The following is a 23,184-nucleotide window of genomic DNA, read 5'->3' as shown; positions in this document are numbered from 1 at the left end:
GGCGAATTCTGGCCCAGGGCTGCTGCTGGGCCATCCCCTCCACACCCAGTCCAGGACCCGGGAGATGACCCTATCTTTCTTGGAATGGTGTGCAACTTCTTGTGCCTGAATGGGGCGGTCGGGAAGCAGCTCCAGGCTCATGACCTCTTGTGCAGGTGCTGGGTCAGGGCCTGTTTCCGGTAGTGGTAGCCTGCTGAGGGCGTCCGCATGGCCCATCGCCTTCCCAGGTCGGTGAATCAGTGCATACTGGTAGCTGGCAAGGAAAATTGACCACCTGAGGACGCGAGGAGACAGCACTTGGGGGGTCTGCTTTTCGGGGGCAAACAAGCCAAGCAACGGCTTGTGGTCAGTCACCACGGTGAAGGGCCGCCCGTACAAGAAATCATGGAATTTTTTTACTCCCTTCACAATTGCCAGACCCTCCTTGTCAATTTGCGAGTAGTTCCGCTCGGTTGCGTTGAGTGTCTGGGAAAAGTACGCCACCGGTACCTCTCTTCCATCCGGGAGTTGGTGCCCCAGGACAGCGCCAATGCCATAGGGTGAGGCGTCGCATGCTAGCACCACCGGCAGCCTCTCGTCGAAGTGTGCCAAGACAGAGTTTGAGACAAGCAAGTCCTTGACTGCCTGGAATGCGGCCTCCTGGCGCTGGCCCCACACCCAAGGGGCCCGCTTGTCCAGGAGTCTGTGTAGGGGCTCCGCTACCGCCGCCTTGTGGGGAAGGAAGGAATGGTAAAAGTTCAATAATCCCAAGAAGGCCTGAAGTTCAGTCTTGCTCTTGGGCGCGGGGGCATCACAAATGGCCCGTACCTTGTCCCCAGTCGGGTGGACCCCTTCTGCGTCCACCATAAATCCCAGAAAGTCCACCTGAGGCACTCCTAGTAGACATTTTTCCCGCTTCACCTTGAGACCCGCCGTCTGGAAACGGTGCAGAACGGTGCGGAGGCGGTCCTCAAACTCCTCTGGTGTGGGCCCGGCAATCAACACATCATCGAAGAAGGGGGTGACACCAGGAATCCCTTTAAGGAGAGAGTCCATTAGATTCTGGAATATGCCTGGTGCCACGCTGACCCCGAATTGCAGCCGCTTTACTCTGAACGCTCCTCTGTGCGTCACAATCGTCTGTGCCTCTGCTGTGGCCTCATCTACTGGCAGCTGTTGATATGCTTGGGCCAAGTCCAGCTTGCCAAAAATTTTCGACCCAGCCAGGGTGGCAAGGACATGGCTGACCACTGGCACTGGGTATGCGTGGGCCGTGAGGGCCTTGTTTATGGTACACTTGTAGTCTGCGCAGATGCGGACCGAACCATTAGGCTTGACGGGTGTGACGATTGGAGTTTCCCAGGGGGCATTAGGCACTGGCTCCAGCACTCCTTGCTCCACGAGTCGGTCCAATTCCTCGTCTATACGGGGTTTCAAGGCGAACGGGACCCGGCGGGCCTTGAGCCTGACCGGTCGTACTGCGGGGTCAAGCTGTAGCGCAATGGGGGGGCCCGTATACTGTCCCAATTTCCCGTCGAAAACCCCTGGAAATTCCTTGCATATGGCGTCCACGTCCACTTGTAAGGTAATGTGGTTCACCCCGGTGACAGCTAGCCCCAGTGGTCCAAACCATGCCAATCCCAGTAAGCTAATGTAGGGGCCCTTGACCACAAGCAAGTCCAGTTGCCGTGTCCGCCCTCGGTATTGCACCCTGAAGGTCCCCACCCCCATTGTGGGGACCTTACGTTTCTGGAAGTCCCGTAGGGTGAATGGGGCCGGCCTGAGTTTGGGACCCCCAGTAGGACACAGTTTCCTTAAGGTCTTTGCCGAGATTATGGATAGAGTTGAACCCGTGTCAAGCTCCATGCGGCATGGGGCCCCCTCTATCTGTACCTCTACATAAATTTTCTCTACGTTGGGGTGGGGCAACTGGTATACCTGGCAGTCCGTGAGCTCCGTCGAGTTGCCTTGGTGCGTTGGGCCCCGGGACCTGGGGCTCTTGGGTTGGTCATCTGATGCCTGGTGTCGGGTGGGCCGAGCCCGACACACCCGGGCGATGTGTCCCGATTTTCTGCACTGCCTGCACTCTGCGTTGCGGAAACGGCAGGTCCTCCTCTCGTGACTCTCCCCGCAGCTTGCGCAGTTTCCTCCTTCTCGTCGAGGCAGCTGTGGTCTGTGCGCTGCTTGAGTGCGCTGCTGTACTCGGTGCACCTCCTCCCTGTCGGATCCTGAGTCGTCGGTGAGGTCTTCGTGGTGGACCCTTGGTTGGGATGGCAGGCTCGGCCGTGCCTCTTGCGTCGACCTCTCGGCAGCTTCCGTTGCCAGGGCCTCCTCCAGAGCGACCTGGAACGTTAGGTCCTTCTTAGCGTAGAGGCGTCGTTGCAGCTTCTCATCCTTCAGGCCACCGACGAGGCGGTCACGAAGCATGTTCTCCAGCTCTGAGAAGTTGCAGAACCGGGCGGCTTGGCAGAGAGAGGTCACAAACCCAGTTATGGTTTCCCCAGGGGCTTGTCGCTTTGCGTAGAAGGCATTTCGACGAGCCACCACTGAGGGCTGTGGCGAAAAGTGCCCCTTCAGCTGTTCCATTATTGTTTTGTATGGAACAGTAGCGACGTCTTCAGGCGCAAGGAGAGCCCGGGCGATTTCAAACGTCTCCTCTCCGCAGACGCTGAAGAATATTGCCCTCTTCTTGGCGTCTTCTTCGTCGGTGACCCCTTTGGCTTCCAGGAGGAAGGTGAAACGGGAGGCGTACGCTTCCCAGTCTCCAGATGCTGGGTTGAATGGCGAGAAGCTGCTGTTGGTTGCCATTCTGAGTTCCTTGTGTCTCGGAGCTGAAGCCTGGATACACGGTGCGAGGCAGCGGTGCGGCAGGTGGCGGTGCTGCGGTGCTGTGTGTGGCAGTCAGCTCAGCGGGATCCCACCTTCGTCGCCAGTGAAATATACTCAGAGTCGCAAAGTGATTTCATGCTCTTTATTCAGCTCATAGTGGTGAGGAGGAATGAATGGAAGTCCCCTCCCAGTATCTGCCTTATATACATTATTTACACAATGGGCTGCACATGATTGGCTAATTCCAGAATTCTACTGTAAGCCAATCAGGTTGTGGATTCACTTCAATCTGGAGCAGGATTGGGTGGTTCCTGCCAACCAATCATGCTGCTGCATTGTTCCAGGGCCAATCAGACTGCTGCATTCTGAATCCTATTGTTCTAGGACTAATCAGACTGCTGCAATTTGGATCCTATTGTTCTCAGTACATAACACTCCCCATGGATCTTCACAACAACCCTGTGTGGAAGGTCACATGTAGTGTTAGTAGCTGTGGAAATGTATCTCCACAGAGAGTAGGAATAAATGGACAGTTCCCGCAATGGAGGGGTGAAGAAAGTGGATTCCCCCAAGGATCACTTTTGGAACATGTGCTTCCCCCCCCTCCCCGTTCATAAGCAATCTAGCGTTCAATCCTAACTCTATACTGCTTATGAACGGTGAAGTGGCCACCCCAAATTTATCAACCATCTGTCTGTTTTCTCCTCACTACTGGTTGCAGTGAGATTCATGTGTTCTGGTTTGGTTGTTTACTCTCAGAAGATTTCCCTGCTTTGGGGCTCTACAAAACTGCCCCATGTCCTTCCTTGTTGCAATTAAAGCAAATGACTTTTCTGGGTTGAGCCTTGCCCCACCTTCTTTCAATTGGGACACATAGCTTGAGTTACAATGTCTTGAACTCCTTATTGGAGATTGCTATTCTCTCTCTACACATTATATTAAATGTCCAATAAGATCATCAAGTGTTAAGTCTGTAAAGGGATCCATCTGTGCAATAAACAATTCAAACTTACATCCTAGTGACCCCAGAATAATAGAATTGTAATTCTAAGATAGTGACAGCAGTCACAAAATTAAAGGACGCCTGCTTCTTGGAAGAAAAGCAATGACAAACCTAGACAGCATCTTAAAAAGCAGAGACATCACCTTGCCAACAAAGGTCCAGATGGTTCAAGCTAATCCCAGTAATGATGTATGGAAGTGAGAGCTGGACCATAATAAAGGCTGATTGCCGAAGAATTGGTGCTTTTGAATTCTGGTGCTGGAGGAGACTCTGGAGAGTCCCATGGACTGCAAGAAGATCAAACCAATCCATTCTGAAGGAAATCAGCCCTGAGTGCTCACTGGAAGGACAGATCCTGAAGCTGAGGCTCCAAGACTTTGGCCACCTCATGAGAAGAGAAGACTCCCTGGAAAAGACCCTGATGTTGGGAAAGATGGAGGGCACAAGGAGAAGGGGACGACAGAGGACGAGATGGTTGGATAGTGTTCTCGAAGCTACCAGCATGAGTTTGACCAAACTGCGGGAGGCAGTGGATGACAGGAGTATCTGGCGTGCTCTTGTCCAGGGGGTCACAAAGAGTCGGACACGACTAAACAACAAAACAACAAAACAATAACAACATTATTATTATTTCACCTTGCCTGAAAGTGTCACAATGCTGCTCCAGAGAAGCGGACATGAAGCAATGGATCCAAACTACAAGAAAGAAGAATCCACCTAAACATTAGGAAGAACTTCCTGACAGTAAGAGCTGTTCGACAGTGGAATTTGCTGCCAAGGAGTGTGGTGGAGTCTCCTACTTTGGAGGTCTTTAAGCAGAGGCTTGACAACCATATGTCAGGAGTGCTCTGATGGTGTTTCCTGCTTGGCAGGGGGTTGGACTCGATGGCCCTTGTGGTCTCTTCCAACTCTATGATTCTATGATTCTATGACTAAGGGTGTCTGGCTGTTAAGCAGAAGGTTGGTGGTTTGAGCCAACCGAGGAACTCCTATGGGCAGGGGGGTTGGACTAGATGACCCTTGGGAGCTCCTTCCAACTCTTCCCTTCTGTGTTTTTATCTCTCTGATTCTTGCCCCACTGGGGGTTTTGGCTAGATGACTTTCGGGGTCCCATTCTATTGTACCACTCTATGCTTTTATATCTGAAGGATCCTTTCCCACTCTCCTCTCCTCCCCTTCTACGATTTAGGACATTTCTCCTCGAACCATGAAGTGGCTTGGGGGGCAGAGAGAACCACATTTTCATCCTCGGGACTCCGTCCTCGGATCGACCTCTTCTTCCTTCCGTCAAAAACAAGCCAACAGCCCAAGGGCGCCAGGTCGTTCCGTCGAAAGATTCGTGGGTGGCTTCGGCTGAGCAGCCGCCCACCTGGAAGGCCTCTTCTGTGGAGCAGGTCGCGCCTGTCTCCAGATACGGAAACAGCCGCCTTGCGAGTCGCCAAACCGGTCCGTCGAGAATCTGTCCTCGTATTATTTGGCAGCCGAACGCGCTCACCGCTCTACGGGCAAAAAGACGCCGGCGAACTCCGAGACGCTCAGCCGCACCCACCGGTGGGGTGCGCGGACCCCCGAACCGGCCTCCGAGGATCGCCAGGGGCCGCCTGGCGCAGCTCTCTGACCTCGAACCCGGAGCCTCGACGCCGCCAAACGGAGCGAAGCCTGGCCTGGAGCGGCGGAGTCGCGGGCCCCAGGCCTGGTTCGCCCGCGGAGATTTCGAGCACCAGCCCCAGCGGTTCGGAGGGGTTCGCCGCGCCGGAGGAAGGAGAGGGCGGCCCGCGGGGCACCGGCACCCTTTGCCAGGCCCAGGAGGGAGCGCTGGGGGAAGATGAAGCCTCTGTCGCCTCGACAACAGGGCAGGGAGACCGGGTGGTGCCCGAAGACGCGGCGACGAGTGGCGACGAGGAGGATGGCGCGTCCAGAAAGTCCCCAGGGCTCCTCGGGGACGCGCTTGAGCCCGAGCGGGCGGCGTCTGTGTCTGAAGGGGAGTTCGACTGCATTCTCCCTGCGCCCGGTGGACCGGAGGATGCGAAGGGCGCGGCGGGAACGGGCGAGAACGAGCCTCCTTCGGCGCAGCCCCGCGCGTCCCCCGACGGAGAGGAGGATGCGGAGTGCCCGATTTGCACAGAGTTTTACGACGGCGACGTCCGCCGCCCGTCGCGCCTGAACTGCGGCCACGAGCTGTGCGCGCGCTGCCTGGGCGCTGTCCTGGAGGCGACGGGCGCCGCCGAAATCGGCCGCGCGCGCTGCCCGCTGTGCCGCCAGAAGACGCCGGTGATGGAGTGGGAGATCCGGAAGCTGCAGGAAGAGATGCTCTTGCTCGAGTCGCCACAAGAATCGGCGGCCGGGCGCGCGGAATACGAGCCCTTGCCCGAACGCCGGCCCGGCGCCTGGGGCCGCCTGGAGCACCGCTTCCAGATGCGCTTCCGCGCCAGCCGCCCGGAGCACGGCGCCCTGCCCTGCCTGCGCTACCCGCTCGGGATGGTGCAGGGGCTGGAGCGGCTGGAGCGGCGCAGCCGCTGGCTCTACCGGTTGGTCCTGCTGGGGCTGCTGGCCGCCGAGACGCTCAGCCTATTGGTCTTCTTCCTGCCGCTGCTGGTGGTCTTTCTGCTCTTCGCCATCCTGGAGAGGTGGCGGTGAGTTCCGTCGGAGAGGAGAGGAGTGGCTCTCCATCTTCGCGGGAGGGGCGCGCGGCGGCCTTTCTAAGGGCTGCAGGATTCGGAGGCAAGGAAGCGCTTTACACAGGGCAAGCAGGATTGGAACGTGAGAGCGGGAGGCTCTTTGCGCATTGGAAGCAGGATTCGAACTCAAGAGCAGCCTTCGGATGAGCAGGAAGCGCTTTGCAGAGCCCGAAAAGGATTCGAATTCGAGAGTGGCGCCCCTCGCCCCTCCTGCTGTCGCCGGCCAAGCAGCTGCGAAAGCGCTTGAGGGCTTGGGCAGTGGAGACGAGAGTGGCCTCATTCTGGGAGCCGAGAGTGGTGGGGAAGGGGCAAAGGGACCCGAGGGCCATCCAGCCCCAGTGGCGTAGCGTGGGGGGTGCAGGGGGGCCGGCCGCACCGGGCGCAACATCTGGGGGTTAGGGTTAGGGGGCGCAAATTACTTGCCTTGCCCCGGGTGCTGACAACCCACGCTACGCCACTGTCCAGCCCAACCGCCTGCGATACAGGTATCTCCACCTGAGCCTCCAGGACAGATGGCCACGTAACCTCTGCTTGGAAACCTCCAATGGGATATTCCAGAAACAGAGCTACAATGGCTGAGAGTCGTCCTCACCTCTTTTCTCCTCCGTTAATTTATCGACCTCTCCTTTAAAGCCGTCCAAGTTGGTGGCCAAAACTACCTCCTGCAGCTGTGAATTCCAGGGTTTAGCTATGGGCCAAGTAAAGGAGGATTTTCTTTCTCCCTTTTGCGGAATGGAGTCAGCTGCTGTAGCCCTTTGGGGTTCCTCCCTCCCCCACCCCCACCCCTGCTAGGGGGTCGGGGAGACCATCCTTTTATTGGAGATGCTTGCCTTGCTGCGGTTTGGGCTCCATGACCCGTGGCATCCCATCCTATTGTACCACCCCATGTTCTTATAACTGTGATTCTTGCCTTGTGTACACTTGAAAACGTTGGCAGCATTAAGATAAATTCAACAGTGTAAACAGGTTTTGATGGATGTAATAATGGATTACTGAATGGTTTAGTTTATGTAAAATATGAAGGAATTTATGATATGCTAAATGAACCATGGAAAGAGAGCAAGGGAAGTCATTGACATTTTCAGGTTGTTTAAATGAATATTCTAAATTGTAAAACAGAAAATTTAATAAAAATTATACACAAAAAGAAAAGAAAAGGCCCGTTCTCGTGTTGCCACCCTCTGGGCCGCTGAAGGAGGAGCACACAATGAAGGGTCTCGGAAGATGATCTAAGGTTCCGGGTAGGTTCATATGGAAATAGGCAGTCCTTGAGGTATTGCGGTCCTAAGCTGTTTAAAGCTTTATAGGTCAAAATTGGACTTTTAATTGGGCCTGAAAACTAATTGGCAGCCAGAGCAGTGGGACCAGGATCGGTGTAATAGGCTCAAACTGTCTTGCCCTGGTGAGCAACCTAGCCGCTGAATTCTGCACTCGCTGAAGTTTCCAAACTTGTCTTCAGAGGCAGCCCTACGCAGAACACATTGCAGTTATCTAACCTTGAGGTTACCAGAGCATAGACAACAGGAGTTAGACTGTCTCTGTCCAGATAGGGGCGTAGCTGGGCCACCAGCCAAAGCTGATAGAAGGCACTCCTGGCCACCGAGGCCATTTGAGCCTCGAGCGACAGCAAAGGATCCAGGAGGACCCCTAGACTATGAACCTGCTCCTTCAGGGGAAGCGTAACCCCACCAAGAGCACGCAACCTCCCAGTCATCTGTTCTAGGGAACCACTCACTAACAGGGCCTCTGTCTTATCTGGGTTGAGCTTCAGTTTGTTGGCTCCATTATTGAGGCAAGACACTGATCCAGAACTTCCACTGCCTCACCTGCAGATGCAAAGGAGAAACAGAGCTGAGTGTCATCAGCATATTGCTCACAGCAGACTCCAAACCTCCAGATAATCCCACTTAGAGGTTTCACATAGATGTTAAGCATCTGTGTTGTTGTTGTTGTTGTTGTTGTTGTCATCGTTGTCGTTATTATTATTATTATTGTTGTTGTTGTTGTTGTTGTTGTTGTTGTTATTGTTATTAATGTGGGGGGACAGGATTGAGCCCTGCGGAACCCCACATTGAAGGTTCCACTGGGCTGAAAGGCATTCCCTAAGCAACACCCTATGAACTAGATGACCCTCAGGGTCCTTTCCCTGTCAGTTATTCTAGGATTTAATAGCTATGATTCCTGCCTTGCAGAGGGATGAGCTAGATGACCTCTGGGGAGTCCCTTCCACCTTTCGCAGCTGGCACCTATAGGAATCAAACCCACCTCCTTGGCGTCACCCTTTCTCCTCCTGCCGTTTACTCAGTTTGGTTTGCTCTGCGGTCACCTTGGGAAATACCCTTCCTCCAGGGGAGTTGCTTTCCAAAGAGGACTTTGATTTTTTATCTTTTTCTGCACACACATACACTGCCGATTAGAAATCAAGGCAGCCTTGACCTTGGTGAGACCTCCAGTGCAAGAGGCAATCTATCTAGATTCCATCATCATCATGACTATTATTATTTAGAAGACATATTTATTATTATTATTATTATTATTATTATTATTATTATTATTATTAGCCTGGAAAGGTGCCTTCTGCTGTACCTGAGGAACCAAGTGCTCCCCACAGTCCCTGGTCCAAGAGCCCAGAGGAGGCAGCAGGTGGGAGGCCATGGAGGGTCCGCCTTCAGACCTTGGGCAAAGTTGCCTGAGGGCAGAGACTCAAGAAGGCTCAGTCTGGCTGCTGGAGCAAGCGGCTGCCTTGAAGCTGCTATAAGTGAGTACAGTATCCAGTAAATCACCAAGCTAGACTGGCAATGGCGGCACTCGCCCTTCTTCTGATAGGAAGTATTTTGTGAGGGGATGAGGGGTCAAGGAGGGTCAGTTGTGGTGGAGTGAGAAACGTCCCTATTTTCATCTGAGGAATGTTGGAGGGTATGAGATGGTGCATTGGCCTGATCCAGCATACTCTTCTTATGTTCTTTTTTTTTATAATAATTTTTATTAACCGACCAATCAAATCAAATCAAATCACATCACATAAATTCCAAATTACAAAGCCGAATTTTAAATTTTGTTGAGGGGACCCATATTTCAAGATCCGAAGGGGGATTCCGATCATCTTCTTGCTACTGCGTTAATGTTCAAATCAGTCCAAACATAGTTCATAATTCTATCCAGTCTTATCTTGCTGTTTCCACATCTCATCTTGTTCGTATATTTTCTCTTTTTTCTTTACAATCTCTTCTGATAATCTCCTTAAGCCGATAAACACCAATAATAATCCTGTGTGAATTTTTCCGTTCGTCCAATCCTCAAATCGAGATGGTTTCCATATATCATCGCATTCATAGATAATATCGCTCTTTCCATCATTAATCACAGAACTGTCGTTCTTAAGTCCCTCTGAGGAGTTTCACCCACAATATAAAAACAGCTCTATTTCTCTATTTCTCCTCCCAGACTTAAGTCCTCCGACAGAACTTCCCAATATGGCGACGGTATTTTTAACTGTGTCATTCCAAAGCCCTTATACATTCCAGGCTCTTCTTAAAGCATGCTTTGGTTAGAAAGTTTATCTCCACACAGACATAAATCCACAGCTTAAGTCCTTCAAACGACATTTCTGACTTGGGGGGGGGGATTCTTGTTTAATCACATAGAGGAAAGAAAGGAAAGTCCCCCCCCCTCTCCCATCCAGTCCTTTTGCCATACCGAGTCTTGGTGTATCTTCATCTGGTTAATTATTGTTCCTCCGACTCGTCTTGTTTATCAGAGATCTCTTCTGTTAGCAGTCTTTACTCCCCCTCCTTCCTTGAAATATGTGCATTCGCTTCCTCCTAATTGTTTCTTTTGAAGTTCTTGCAGCTAGTGGCGCGGATCAGAGACAGCGCCCAGGAACGCCGAGATCCCACAGGAGGGCATTCTGCCTAGTGCCCCCATCCCCACAAATTCGGGGGTGGTATAGGGCACAGCAGGCAAGGGCAGCCCCCCCCCACAATCCTGGGGGGGTAGGGAGGCTATTTACTCCCATCACAGCCTCCTAATTACCTCGTGTGGGTCGGAGAGATGTTATTGTCAGCCATCTTCTGATGCGCCCCAGTGGCCCCTCGACTCTTCTTATGTTCTTAGGGGTGTGAGGCTTGTCAGCCCCAGACACTGTTCAGCTCTGTTCCCACCTCACCTGGAAGCTCATTTTGTGTTTTTATATTGTGACTTTATCCTGTGAACTGTCCTGAGACGTGAGGTACAGGGTGGCTTGCAAAGGAGGAGGAGGAGGAGGAGGAGGAGAATTGCTATTTTTCTAGAAAAAGAGGTGTCAGAACTCACCATGAACACCTCCCTCATTCTCTCAGAATGGCAATGGCACCTACCTGAGAGGAACTCACTGAGTTCCAGCTGAAAAGAAGCCCTGATAATAATTCACCCAAACCATTTCAGAATGGTGCTATTGGTCAGACATAGATATTACGGGTCACATTGTAGCTGTGTGGTTGTATTTTTATGCTGCTTTTACATATTTTTACAATGTGTTTATTCATTCCCCCCCCCCTTTGTACACTGCTTGGGTTTTTCAAACTATATTAAAGTTGTGGTCCTGTTAAACCATGACTCCTGCATTGGACCAGATGACCCTTTGCGTCCCTTCCAACTCTTGTTGTTGTTTAGTCGTTTAGTCGTGTCCGACTCTTCGTGACCCCCTGGACCAGAGCACACCAGGCACTCCTGTCTTCCACTGCCTCCTGCAGTTTGGTCAAACGCATGCTGGTAGCTTCGAGAACACTGTCCAACCATCTCGTCCTCTGTCGTCCCCTTCTCCTTGTGCCCTCCATCTTTCCCAACTTCAGGGTCTTTTCCAGGGAGTCTTCTCTTCTCATGAGGTGGCCAAAGTATTGGCGCCTCAGCTTCAGGATCTGTCCTTCCAGTGAGCACTCAGGGCTGATTTCCTTCAGAATGGAGAGGTTTGATCTTCTTGCAGTCTACCCTCCGATAATTCTGTGATCATTAGCTAATGTTTCTGCCTGGTCTTTCCCTCTCTCCCCTTGGAATGGGACTGAAGCTCAGTGGGCAAAATACCTCCCCTGCCAGCCAGTGCCGACAATATTGGGCAAGGTGTAGCAATGATCTGACACTTCCTATATTTAAGAGCCTTGCTGTCTATGATGTGTTCACAGAAACCTTCTTGTTGCTTGACTCACTCCTCCTCCTGCTCTGCTTTCATTTTATTGCCTCTGCCAGGTCAGATAACATCTTCTGTTCCTCCCTCTCCTGGGGGGAGCCATCGCTCACTCCCTGTTCTTGGCTGAAGGAGTCCTGGCAGGCAGGCGTAGGATCTGGCCCTGGGACTTTCCTCCATGCGTGACACATCAGTCTGGATGTGCATGCTAGAGAGAGGCATCCCCACCAACCACAGGCTGACTCAACACTCAGTATCCCTCTGCTCCTGTGACACACGTGGTGGGAAGCTGAGAGAAGAAGGGAAAACCCCACATGGTGTGTCCATGCCCCTGTGGCAAGCAGAAATCGCTGTCTGCTTCCTGAGACAGGTGGACACCTACGTAGATTGGCAGTTACCTTGCTTGGTTTGTCCCTTTTTATTGAAGCTGTCCAGACCTCTGTCCCTTATTCCTTCACCACCTTCTTTGGGAATCCCCCATTGAACCTGCTTTCTGAGATATAAGTGAGTTGTGGGCTGGGCAGTAGACTTACCGTAGCTTGTTCATCCTGTGGTGGGGTGGCCTTCTCCTCCTTGTGGGGCTTCTTGCTCTCTGGGGTCAACTGACACCTGCCTCCAGCCGGTATCCAGGTAAGCACTTTGTCCTCCTTCTCCCAGTTCAGCTCTGTTCCCACCTCACCTGGAACCTCTTCTTCTCATGAAAACAGCCCAGGTGGGCAATGACATCCACTCTGGAGAGGGGAATACACCTGCCTCCTACAGCCAAGGGGCCCTTTCCCCTTTGGCACAGCTGATGCCCTCTTTCTGAATGCCCCAAACACAAGGCCACCCAGACTCAAGGTCTCCTTTGGTGCTTGGAAGCACCTGGAGGCAGCTCCTCATTTCTGCTATCTTTTGTATTTTGATAACAGAAGGGCCACGCCTAGGACAGAGTCATCGCCTGCCTACGAATGGGGTGCTGGCTTGGAAAGGTTCATCTCCGGTCACTCAGATACGCCAACCTTTCCCAACCAATCCATTCCTTTCTGCTTTCTGTTTGTTCTGGGTGGAGCTGAGAGATTTCCAAATGTGCTGTCAGTTCCTTCTGCATGGGATATAAAGCCTTCTGGGAGCAGGCAGGGGACTCAGACCTGCTTCGCCATGAAGTCCATCGGCCTCTGCCTGGTTGCGCTCCTTGCCTTCTGGGGCGAGCTGGGACCTGTGTCTGGTCAGATGCCTCTAGGTGAGTGTCTCCTTGGACTCCCCTGTCCCAATCTCCATCTTTCTAAGCCCCCGTGGGAAACACTCTCTAAGGCAACCTCCCTCTGAATTGGCCACAGTTCTCGTGAGCCTCTGCGTCTTCTGGCTGTGCTGGCTTGGGGCTCCTGTACGAAACCCTGAATGGGTAGTTGAAAAAGTCCTCATTGCCAGGAAACCACTGTCTCCTGTTCCATAGCTTCCCCTTCCCTATAGATCCTGCTGTCAGGGGCAAGACGGATCAGACTTGAGGTGGGTGAAATGATCTTATGGGCCGATGATCTTATGTTCGCAAGAGCAGGCCTTTTCTGCAGTGGCTCCCTGTTTGTGGAATGCTTTCCCCAGGGAGATTTGCCTGGTACCTTCATTATAAACCATTAGGCACCAGGCAAAAACATTCCTCACTAACCAGGCCTTTAGCCGATTGTCCTCCCAATGCCCTTTTAAAACGCCTTGGGGGTGGTTTATTGGGTTGGCGTTTATGGGGGGGCTGTTTGATTGTGTATTTTGTGTTTTTATATTGTGACTTTATCCTGTGAAGTGCCCTGAGACTTGAGGTATAGGGTGGTTTGCAAAGAAGAAGAAGAAGAATTGCTATTTTTCTAGAAAAAGAGGTGTCAGAACTCACCATGAACACCTCCCTCATTCTCTCAGAATGGCAATGGCACCTACCTGAGAGGAACTCACTGAGTTCTGGCTGAAAAGAAGCCCTGATAACAATAATTCACCCAAACCATTTCAGAATAGTGCTATTGGTCAGACATAGATATTATGGGTCACTTAGTAGCTGTGCTGCTTTTACATATGGTTATGATGTGTTTATTCATCCCCCCCCCCTGTGTACACTGTTTGGGTTTTTCAAACTGCATTAAAGTTGTGGTGTCCTGTTTAGCCATGACTCTTGCCTTGGACCAGATGACCCTCTTCATCCCTTCCAACTCTACCCTCTGATAATTCTGTGATCAGAAGCTAATAGTTTCCGCCTGGTCTTTCCCTCTCTCCCCCTTTGGGATGGGGCTGAAGCTCAGTGGGCAGAATACCTCCCCTGAAGTCTACTGCCAGCCACTGCCGACAATATTGGGCAAGGTGTAGCAATGATCTGACACTTCCTCTATTTAAGAGCCCCACTGTCTATGATGTGTTCACAGAAACCTTCTTGTTGTTTGACTCACGCCTCCTCCTGTTCTGCTTTTATTTTATTGCTGTTTTCCCGCTGCCTCTCTCCTAACGGTGAAGCTAGCATGAGCCTTCGTAGGATCATAGAAACACAGAATGGGAGAGTTGGGAGAGACCACGAGGGCCCCTTGCAATGCAGGAATATTTAGGAGTCTCACACTCTTCCACCTGAGCTACGTTGCCTCTGCCAGGTCAGATAACATCTTCTGTTCCTCCCTCTCCTGGGAGGAGCCATCGCTCACTCCCTGTTCTTGGCTGAAGGAGTCCTGGCAGGCAGGCGTAGGATCTGGCCCTGGGGCTTTCCTCCATGCGTGACACATCAGTTTGGATCTGCTTGCTAGAGAGAGGCATCCCCACCAACCACAGGCTGACTCCGCACCCAGCCTCCCTCCTGTGACACACGTGGTGGGAAGCGGAGAGAAGAAGGGAAGACCCCACACGGTGTGTCCATGCCCCTGTGGCAAGCTGGGCTCCCTTTCTGCTTCCTGGGACAGGGGGACACCTACGTAGATTGGCAGGATTTATTGATTCGGCTACCTGGCTTTGGTTGTCCCTTTTTATTGATGCCGCTGCATTTTGACCTATTTCTTTGAATCTGAATTTGTACTGCTTGTTTGTTGAATAGAACATTTCACAGTGGTTTACAGCAATATAAAGACATAAAACCAGGCAATAAAATAATTATCCTCTGAAAAAACAATCTCTCAAAGGACCTGTTGATGGCATTTTACCATTGCACTGTGGAGAGCGTACTAGCTTATGGTCTCTGTGTGTGGTTTGGGAGCTGCACGGTCAGGTGAAAAACAAGGCTGTCCAGGGTTGTAAAGGCTGTGGAGAGAAGAATTGGGCGCACTCTTCCCACCTTGGATCAAATCTATGCTTCCAGGTGCCATAAAAAAGCGGCAGAGATAGCGCAGGATAGTGCGCACCCCGGAAATGATCCCTTTCAGCTTCTGCCTTCTGGAAGAAGGGCCAGGGTTATAAAGACTAGGATTAGCTGCCTGAGAAACAGTTTCTGTCCAAATGCGATTTTCGTTTTAAACGCAGTGTAAGGTAGTCTCTGTGGGAGTATATTGTATTTTATTATGGGGTATCAGAGTTCTTAGGGGGTTAACCAGGTTGGGATAGCTGGGAAATCAGGCTTGTTGGTTTTTGAATGTCTACACATTCAATTTTGTTGATTTGTATGGGACAATGACAATAAAGATTATCGTATCGTATCAAAAAAACAAAAAAATAAAAACAAAAACCAAATTAGAAACAAACACCAGCAGACCATTGTGGGGGATATATTCTCAATTTCCTGTACAGGCCTGGAAGAATAGAAAAGTTTTCAGCAGGTGTTTAGATGTTGGCACAGAAGGTTCCTGCTGAGTCTCCAGTGGCAGGGAGTTCCACAGGAGTGGGCCAATGACAACTTGGTTGTTGTCAAAGAAGCCTCAGCAACCCAAGGAATGACCAAAGATGCTCCTGCTGATGATCTCAGTGATTGAGCTGGAATATCAGGGTTCAGGTGATCCCCGGGCTCTCCTGGACCCAAGTTGTTCAGGGCTTTGTAAATCAATGCCAGGACCTGAAACCTGACTCAGTAGCAGACGACACCTCCATGGTGTAGCTTCGGAAGGAGGTCGAAGAAGCATCTCTTTCCCCTGGCTTTCGATGCTTCAGGCGTATGCTTTGCAGAACCACCTGAATTTTAAGATTATCAATGGTTAGTAATTCATTTTAGTCCACCCATTAGTGATTTTGAATTCTGGTGCTGGAGGAGACTCTTGAGAGTCCCATGGACTGCAAGAAGATCCAACCGATCCATTCTGAAGGAAATCAGCCCTGAGTGCTCACTGGAAGGACAGAGCCTGAAGCTGAGGCTCCAAGGCTTTGGCCACCTCATGAGAAGAGAAGACTCCCTGGAAAAGACCCTGGGAAAGGTGGAGGGCACAAGGAGAAGGGGACGACAGAGGATGAGATGGTGGGACAGTGTTCTCAAAGCTACCAGCATGAGTTTGACCAAAGTGCGGGAGGCAGTGGAAGACAGGAGAGCCTGGCGTGCTCTGGTCACGAAGAGTCGGAAACGACTAAACAACAACAACAATCCATTTTAGTAATGGCTTAGTAATCCATTTCTCTCTCTCTCTCTCTCTCTCTCTCTCTCTCTCTCTCTCTCTCTCTCTCCATCACAGGGAAGCCTGGCACCTGTCCTACTCTGATCCAAAACAATAACACCCAGTGTGGCCAGTTCTGCTCCACAGATGACAGCTGTCCAGGGAGTGAGCGCTGCTGCCAGACTGCCTGTGGGCATCAGTGCATGCTCCCACTTGAGGGTAAGCAGCAGCCCCTCTTTCTGGGGGGAGAAATGAAGTCAGGAACCTCCCATCTGCCTCACCTTCTGACCCAGATGTGCTCTTGACCCCCCATCCATACACACAAGGGGGTTTGGTGTCTATTTGGGTGGAAAACTCAGGCAGGCATCCCCTTTGGGCGACCTGGATGGCCACTGCAAGAAGAGGGTGCTGGACTAGGTGGGCCATTGGCCTGATCCAGCACGCCCTTCTTAGCTTCTTACATTCCAGTTTCATCCCCAGACCAGCCCGGCTCCTGCCCCAGGCCGAGCCCCCAACCAGACCAGGCTGTGAACTGCTCCACGACTTGCAACAAGGACCAGGACTGTGGCTCAGGACTCTCCTTGCCAATCCAGAAGTGCTGCAGCAACGGGTGTGGACAGACTTGCCAGGTGGCTGAAGAAGGTATTTCTTGGGTGGGGAAAGAGATGGGGACCTGATTGTGGGGGGAGCAGTTGAGTGCTTGTGGGTGGGAGAACCAGTATTAAGTTCTGCCCAGGAAGAGATGTTGGGGCTCCAGCCCACTTGGCTGCCGCTCACGCAGTCTCCACTCCCTAATGCCAAGCTATATGGTGTTCCAGGAGTGAGTCCTGGCATACCAAACACAATTCCAGGGCTTTTCTTGGTGGCATGGGTCACCTAGCGCATTTCAGAAATATCCAGAGATATGCATATGAAGCTGTAAACACAGGAGTTCATTAGGAGAAAGGAGGTCTTCACACAGCAGCACATAGTTGAGCTATGGAACTCACTCCCACAGGAGGCGATGGCGGCCACCAACCTGGGACTCAGCTCTACAGCCGCAAATAAAACATTTTCAGTGTGTTGTAAAGTGCATTATACAAATGTAACACTAGGTGGTGATGGTGAGCTATGGCAAATTCCATATATTTTTCAAAACTGTTTTTCAAAAAGCACTTTCACAACCTTTCTTATACGTGTATAGATTCCACACTAGATGGCTTTAGAATGCAGATTCATGGAGGAGGAGAGGGTTCTCAGTGACCTTTGGCAGGATGGCTCTGTTTGCCTCCACGGTTGGAGGCAGTGATGCTTCGGAAGGCCAGCTGCTGGAAACCCCAGGAGGGCAGAGGGCTCGTGCTTGGGTCCTTCTTGTGGGCTTCCCATTGAAGCTTCCAGTTGGCCCCTGGAGAAAATGGGCCATTGGCCTGATCCAGAAGGCTCTTCTTGTGTTTTTATGGAGTGGGTGAGCAGGGAAAGTCAGAGAACCTGGACTTAAGGGGGGTGATGTTGCACAGCCCAGCATGGAGGGACTTAGTAGGGCCACCCATGGGCTTTCCTGTCCGGAGGTAAAGCTGGACACATGCCTCTGTCAAGTAGGAAGGGCTACAAAGGGTCATCTAGTTATCTCCCGCTTGGACTACTGCAACACGCTCTACGTGGGGCTACCTTTGAAGGTGACCCGGAAACTGCAACTAATCCAGAATGCGGCACCTAGACTGGTGACTGGGAGCAGCTGCCGAGACCACATAACACCAATCTTGAAAGACCTACACTGGCTCCCAGGACGTTTCCGAGTACAATTAAAGGTGTTGGTCCTGACCTTTAAAGACCTAAACGGCCTCGGTCCTCTATACCTGAAGGAGCGTCTCCACCCCCGTCATCCAGCCCGGACACTGAGGTCCAGCCCTGAGGGCCTTCTTGCGGTTCCCTCCCTGTGAGAAGCCAGGTTACAGGTAACCAGGCAGAGGGCCTTCTCGGTGGCGGCACCTGCCCTGTGGAACACCCTCCCTTCAGATGTCAAGGAAATAAGCAGTTATCTTATCTTTAAAAGACATCTGAAGGCAGCCCTGTTTAGGGAAGTTTTTAATATTTAATGCTGTATTGTTTTTAACACTCGATTGGGAGTCGCCCAGAGTGGCTGGGGAAACTCAGCCAGATGGGCGGGGTATAAATTAATTATTATTATTATTATTATTATTATTATTATTATTATTATTATTAGTCCCACCCCCAATCTCCCCATCTCTTTTTTTCCAGAGCACCCTGGCATGTGCCCAAAAGTGGAACTGGTGCGCACCTTTGCCCCCTGCAATGACACCTGCAGAGACGACCGAGACTGCCCCCTCACCCAGAAGTGCTGCTTCACCGGGTGCAGCCGGGGCTGCATGGACTCAGGTACTGGCAAAGCCCCTGACCCCTTCTCCCCCCACCCTCTCTTCTCTGGGCAACTGGTGGAGGCAGCAGCCGCAGTGCCAACTTAAGTGCCCTGGAGCCTGAGAAGCTCCCCTCATGGACCTTCATTCATTCTGCCTCCAACAGTTCGCAGTGACAGATGCCAGTTGCCGCCTGAAGATGGAATATGCAGCGCACACTTGATACGTTACTACTACAACCCGTCACAGAAGAAGTGCAACCAGTTCATCTACGGTGGCTGCTCGGGCAACCGCAACATGTTTGAGACAAAGGAGGCCTGCGAGGAAGCCTGCGGGAAAATCAGCCCAGGTACTGAGAGTGGGACCCACCAGAAATTCATTTTATTGGCTTCGTTGATTGTGTTTATCGCCCACCTTCATTTCCATGGAGCTCACGGCTGCATGCCTCGTTCTCTCCCTTCCTCCTTTAATCCCCACAACAACAACACTGTGAGGGAGGCTAAGAGAGGAAGCCACTGGCCCAAGTCACCCAATGAGCTTCGTCATGTTTTGAAATTGAGGTTTTTCGGGATTGGTGTGTTTTTGCAGACCTCGGAAGGAGAGCTTTGGGCGGGAGCTTTGGCAAAGGGTTGAGAGGCAAGAGGGCTCCAGAGATCTGAACCAGCTGCCACAAGCAGGTCCCTCAAAGTCAGTCCCTGAGCTGGACTCGCCCAAATAGCCCAAGGCACAATTCCGCTCTGCCTGGAAAGAGAAGGCTCCATGACTCCTTCCCCCTTTATGTTTTTTTTTAAAAAAAATAATTTTTATTAACAGGCCAATCACATCACATTATTCAAATCACATTAGTTCCAAATTATACAGCCAAATTTTAAATTTTGTTGAGGGTACCCATACGTCAAGCTCCACACGAGTCCAAAATTCCGGATAACTCCAGGCATCACTTATTTTACTGCTTTAATTAGACAGTTCTATCCAGTTCGATCCGGATAGTCCTTTATTACTTTCTTTCTCTTCTTGTTGTTATCATATATTCCTTTCTCTGCAATCTCTGATGATTTTCACAAGCAGGTTGAAAACTGGTGTCTCTGTGTGGGTTTTATACTCTTCAAAGACCATATCGCTCAGGGACAGCCTCTGTTCAACGCTTCCATAAACAAAATTAATCTTCGGTCTGTCCTTTATTTTTTCTCAGGCTAGCCAAATAAATCAAATAAATCAGGGGGCTCTGTCAGGTCAAACTTGCATTCCAACATTCCTGCTCTTTTGAACGATCCTGATTCTCCTTCCCCTGTTCTTCTTTCTCCGGCAAGCCTGTCTTGGCGAGACGCCATTTTTTAACTGCGTCATAAAAATTTTCCTCTTTCTCACCGTTCACCAATCTTTTCTCCAGTTGTAATCCATCCCACACAGTTCTTAAAATCCTGCTTATGATTAATAAAAACGCAATGATCTTATTTCTTTCTGGGGTGAAGGGTTATTAATATCACATCGTGCAAAGAAGAAAAGTTTTTTCCTCCACCCCCCCCCTTCGTTCCAAACATACAGTCTCCTTGTGGTGATTCATCAGAAGATTTACTTATCCATCCGTCACTTCCGGTCACAGAGATCCATTAATCAGCAGTCTTATCTGTCGAGCTTTACTTGATGTATGTGCTTAAGCTTCATTTCCAATCGTATGTTTCCAATTATAATTCCGAGCTGAAGCAACCAGCACGCGCTAATTGGAATCGGCGTCAGGAAGATCTGACTTCACCGAGGGCTCGTGCCAAGTGTTCGGCACCCCCATCTCTCGGATCAGGGGGTGCATTGTGAACACCGCTGGCAAGGCAGTGCCCCCCACCTCCTGGGGGGGTGGGAAGGCTGCATACTTCCCATAGCAGCCCCTTAATTACCTCGTATGGGTCAGAGAGATGTTATTGTCGGCCATCTTCCAACGCGCCACCTGGTGGCTGCCGACTCCTTCCCCCTTTATGGAGGGGCTTTGCATTATTCCTATGGAGGAATGCATGCAGGGAACATGAAGTTGGAATTAAAAACGCTTGACACCTTCCTGCCCTAAGAAAAACCTCTCTGCTTCCTCTTTCTCCCCCTTCTGTGGCCTCAGAGGTCTGCAAGCTGCCAAAGGACTCTGGCCCATGTGAGGCTTTTTCACAATTTTACCACTACAACTCAACCACCAGGAAGTGCGAGATATTCGTTTATGGGCTCTGCGGGGGGAATGGCAATCGGTTTCGTACCATGCTGGAGTGCATGATGGTCTGTGGAAACTTAGGTAAGATTCATTCTCTCTCTCTCTCTCTGTGGTGGGCAGGGGGCAGACTGTGGAGCTCCACAGGCGTCTATCTCAGCTGGGCTGCTGGCACCATCCTGTCCTATGCACGGACGAACTTAAGGATGGTGGATCTCCCCCTTATCACAATGGAGGAAGGGGCTTGAGGAGCTTCAAGAGGAGCCAGATCTGAAGCACATGGGATGGGGGACATCTGGCTTGACCGCAGTACATGTGAAAAGGAAACCGGGGCCCTAATAGACCACAAGCTCAACATGAGTCAAAAGAGTGATGCAACAGCAAAGAAAGCTCATGCAATCCTAGGCTGCCTCACCAGAAGTCTATTGTCCAGATCAAGGGAAGTCATAGTATTGCTCTAGGCTCACCTGGAGTTGTGTGTCGAGTTCTGGGCACCTCAGTTTCAGAAGGATAGTGACAAGCTGGGAGGTGTGCAGAGGAAGGCGGCCAAGATGATCGAGGGTCTGCAAACCAAGCCTCATGAGAAACAGTTGGGGGAGTTGGGAATGTTTAGCCTGGGAAAAAGGAGACTGAGAGGAAATATGATAGACATCTTCAAAAACCTAAAGGGTTGTCAAATGGGGGATGGAGCAAGCCTGTTTTCTCCTGCTCTTGAGGGTGGGACTCATAGCTGTCAATGTTTCCCTTTTTAAAGGGAAATTCCCTTATTCCGAATAGGATTCCTTGCAAGAAAAGGGAGAAGTTGACAGCTATGGTAGGATTCCAACCAATGTCTGCAACTTACAGGAAAGGAAATTACAGCTAAACATCAGGAAGAACCTTCTGAAAGTAAGAGTCATTCAACAGTGGAAGATGGCGAACTTTCCTTCCTTGGATGTTTATAAGCAGAGGTTGGATGACCATCTGTCATGGATGCTTTAAATGAGATTCCTTCTTGCAGGGGGTTGGACTAGATGACCCTTGCGGTCCATTTCAACTCTACAATTCTATAATTCTATCATTGCTGCTGCCTGTCCTAAGGGGCACATGCCCAATTACTTGGCTGACTCTTTTTCTTTTCTTCCCCCAGAAAACCCCACTAAGGAGGATTGAGTCCCTCAACCTGATCACCTTGTCTGAGAAGACCCCAACCCCAGAGCAGACATCAGTGTGTTCCCATGCCCCCCTCCTTCCATCTCTGGGGAGGCTGCTGTGGGATCATCTATCCCCAAATAAAACCTGAGCGTTCTGGCATGTGCTGAGTCTGGTTCTTGCATTGCATGACATGAGGCCTCAAGGGCAGCCCCACATCCGCTGCTGCCCCACTGGGGGGAAAGCATCTCTCAAAGCCTCTCAGCTGCTGGGCTGGTGAGATTTGGCCCTGGAAGGGAAGAGGATATCTCCCCAGCGTTTTGTGGCCACTGCCCCCTTGGTTCCATAAACTCATCCCCAGTGAGTTTACCCTGTGAAAAGGAGCATTCAGAGTAGTGGTTTGAACCAACCCCATAAAGAAAATAATAACACTGTGAGATTCACATTACAAAGCCAGAGCCAGGAGGGTCCTTCTACTGAACCTGGGAACCAAGTGCTTCCCACAGCCCCTCACTGGCCAAATGCCCAGAGGGGGCAGCAGGTGGGAAGGCATGGAGGGCCCACCTTCAGGTGAGAGGGTTGGACTGTTCAAGGGGGCAGAACTCGGAAGAAGCTGCTGGGGGGCAGAGACTCAAGAATGCTCAGTTTGGCTGCTGGAGCAAGTGGCTGCCTTGGAGCTGCCAGAGTTTCTACAAGACCCAACCTGAGGCAGCCCCCAGCACTGCCCAGGAGCCGCACTTGGGTTGGGGAGAAGATCCAGTGGCCAGTCATTCCAGCCCTACACTGCCTGCCCTTGTGGTCCTCCGTTCTGCACTTGGGAATCCTGGAATGCTGAGCAGGCCAGGTGGGGTGGAGGAAGGATTTGGTGGGAGCAGACGTCATTCCACCAGTCAGCAGATCCCAGGCCTGCCTGCCTTGTTCTGCCTGTGGAGCCGTTCCCCGAAATGGGTCTTGCCAGCTGGGAAGTGGAGGTGCCTTTTCTCAGAAGAACGCTGTCAGGGGTTCAGGAGCAGAGGCGAGGGCAAGGGAGGAAACAGAGAGCGAGGGGGAGGAGGCAGAAGAAAAGATGAGTGATGACGACGACCCGAGATCTCCGAGTCTTTCCAGTGAATCAGAAGATTCACAAAAAGGAGCACCAGTGGCCAGGGCAAGGGGGGAGACTAGGGGGACACCCCAGGAAGATAGAGCCAGAGGGGACTCAGAGGGGAGCAGTTGGAAATCGGGACCAGCGTCACCGCCAGAGAACAGGGATGAGGAAGGGCGCCAGGGATCAAGAGCTGGCAGCTCACAACAGGAGGGAGGGCACGAGTCAGGAGTGGCCACACCTACATCGGGGAGCGAAGAGACGGT

At 51.5% G+C, this 23,184-nt stretch overlaps 2 protein-coding genes across 3 annotated transcripts; both read left to right on the top strand.

Annotated features, from left to right (window-relative positions):
* Nucleotides 1-3,349: 3,349 nt before the first annotated feature.
* Nucleotides 3,350-6,819, top strand: LOC309534703 (ring finger protein-like; the record flags this gene model as incomplete). Its single annotated transcript, XM_082227010.1, has 2 exons — nt 3,350-3,357; nt 4,960-6,819. The coding sequence occupies 2 exons, from the start codon at nt 3,350-3,352 to the stop codon at nt 6,446-6,448; spliced, it is 1,497 nt and encodes a 498-aa protein (XP_082083136.1). The 3' UTR covers nt 6,449-6,819.
* Nucleotides 6,820-6,928: 109 nt separating this feature from the next.
* Nucleotides 6,929-21,996, top strand: LOC309534256 (BPTI/Kunitz domain-containing protein-like). 2 transcript variants are annotated; one of them, XM_082226455.1, is made up of 7 exons: nt 6,929-7,159; nt 16,240-16,380; nt 16,642-16,803; nt 18,400-18,537; nt 18,682-18,864; nt 20,620-20,787; nt 21,833-21,996. In XM_082226455.1, exons 2-7 carry the CDS (start codon nt 16,365-16,367, stop codon nt 21,853-21,855), a joined length of 690 nt encoding a protein of 229 aa, XP_082082581.1. In that variant the 5' UTR covers nt 6,929-7,159; nt 16,240-16,364; the 3' UTR covers nt 21,856-21,996. The 2 variants fall into 2 exon arrangements, with proteins under 2 accessions (XP_082082581.1, XP_082082580.1); XM_082226454.1 differs by lacking the exon at nt 6,929-7,159 and adding an exon at nt 12,560-12,869.
* The last annotated feature ends 1,188 nt before the right edge of the window (nt 21,997-23,184 follow it).

This window comes from Podarcis vaucheri, assembly GCF_965113315.1.
Source record: "Podarcis vaucheri genome assembly, chromosome: 6".
Taxonomy (NCBI): domain Eukaryota; kingdom Metazoa; phylum Chordata; class Lepidosauria; order Squamata; family Lacertidae; genus Podarcis; species Podarcis vaucheri.
This window is presented reverse-complemented; position numbering and strand designations above follow the sequence as displayed.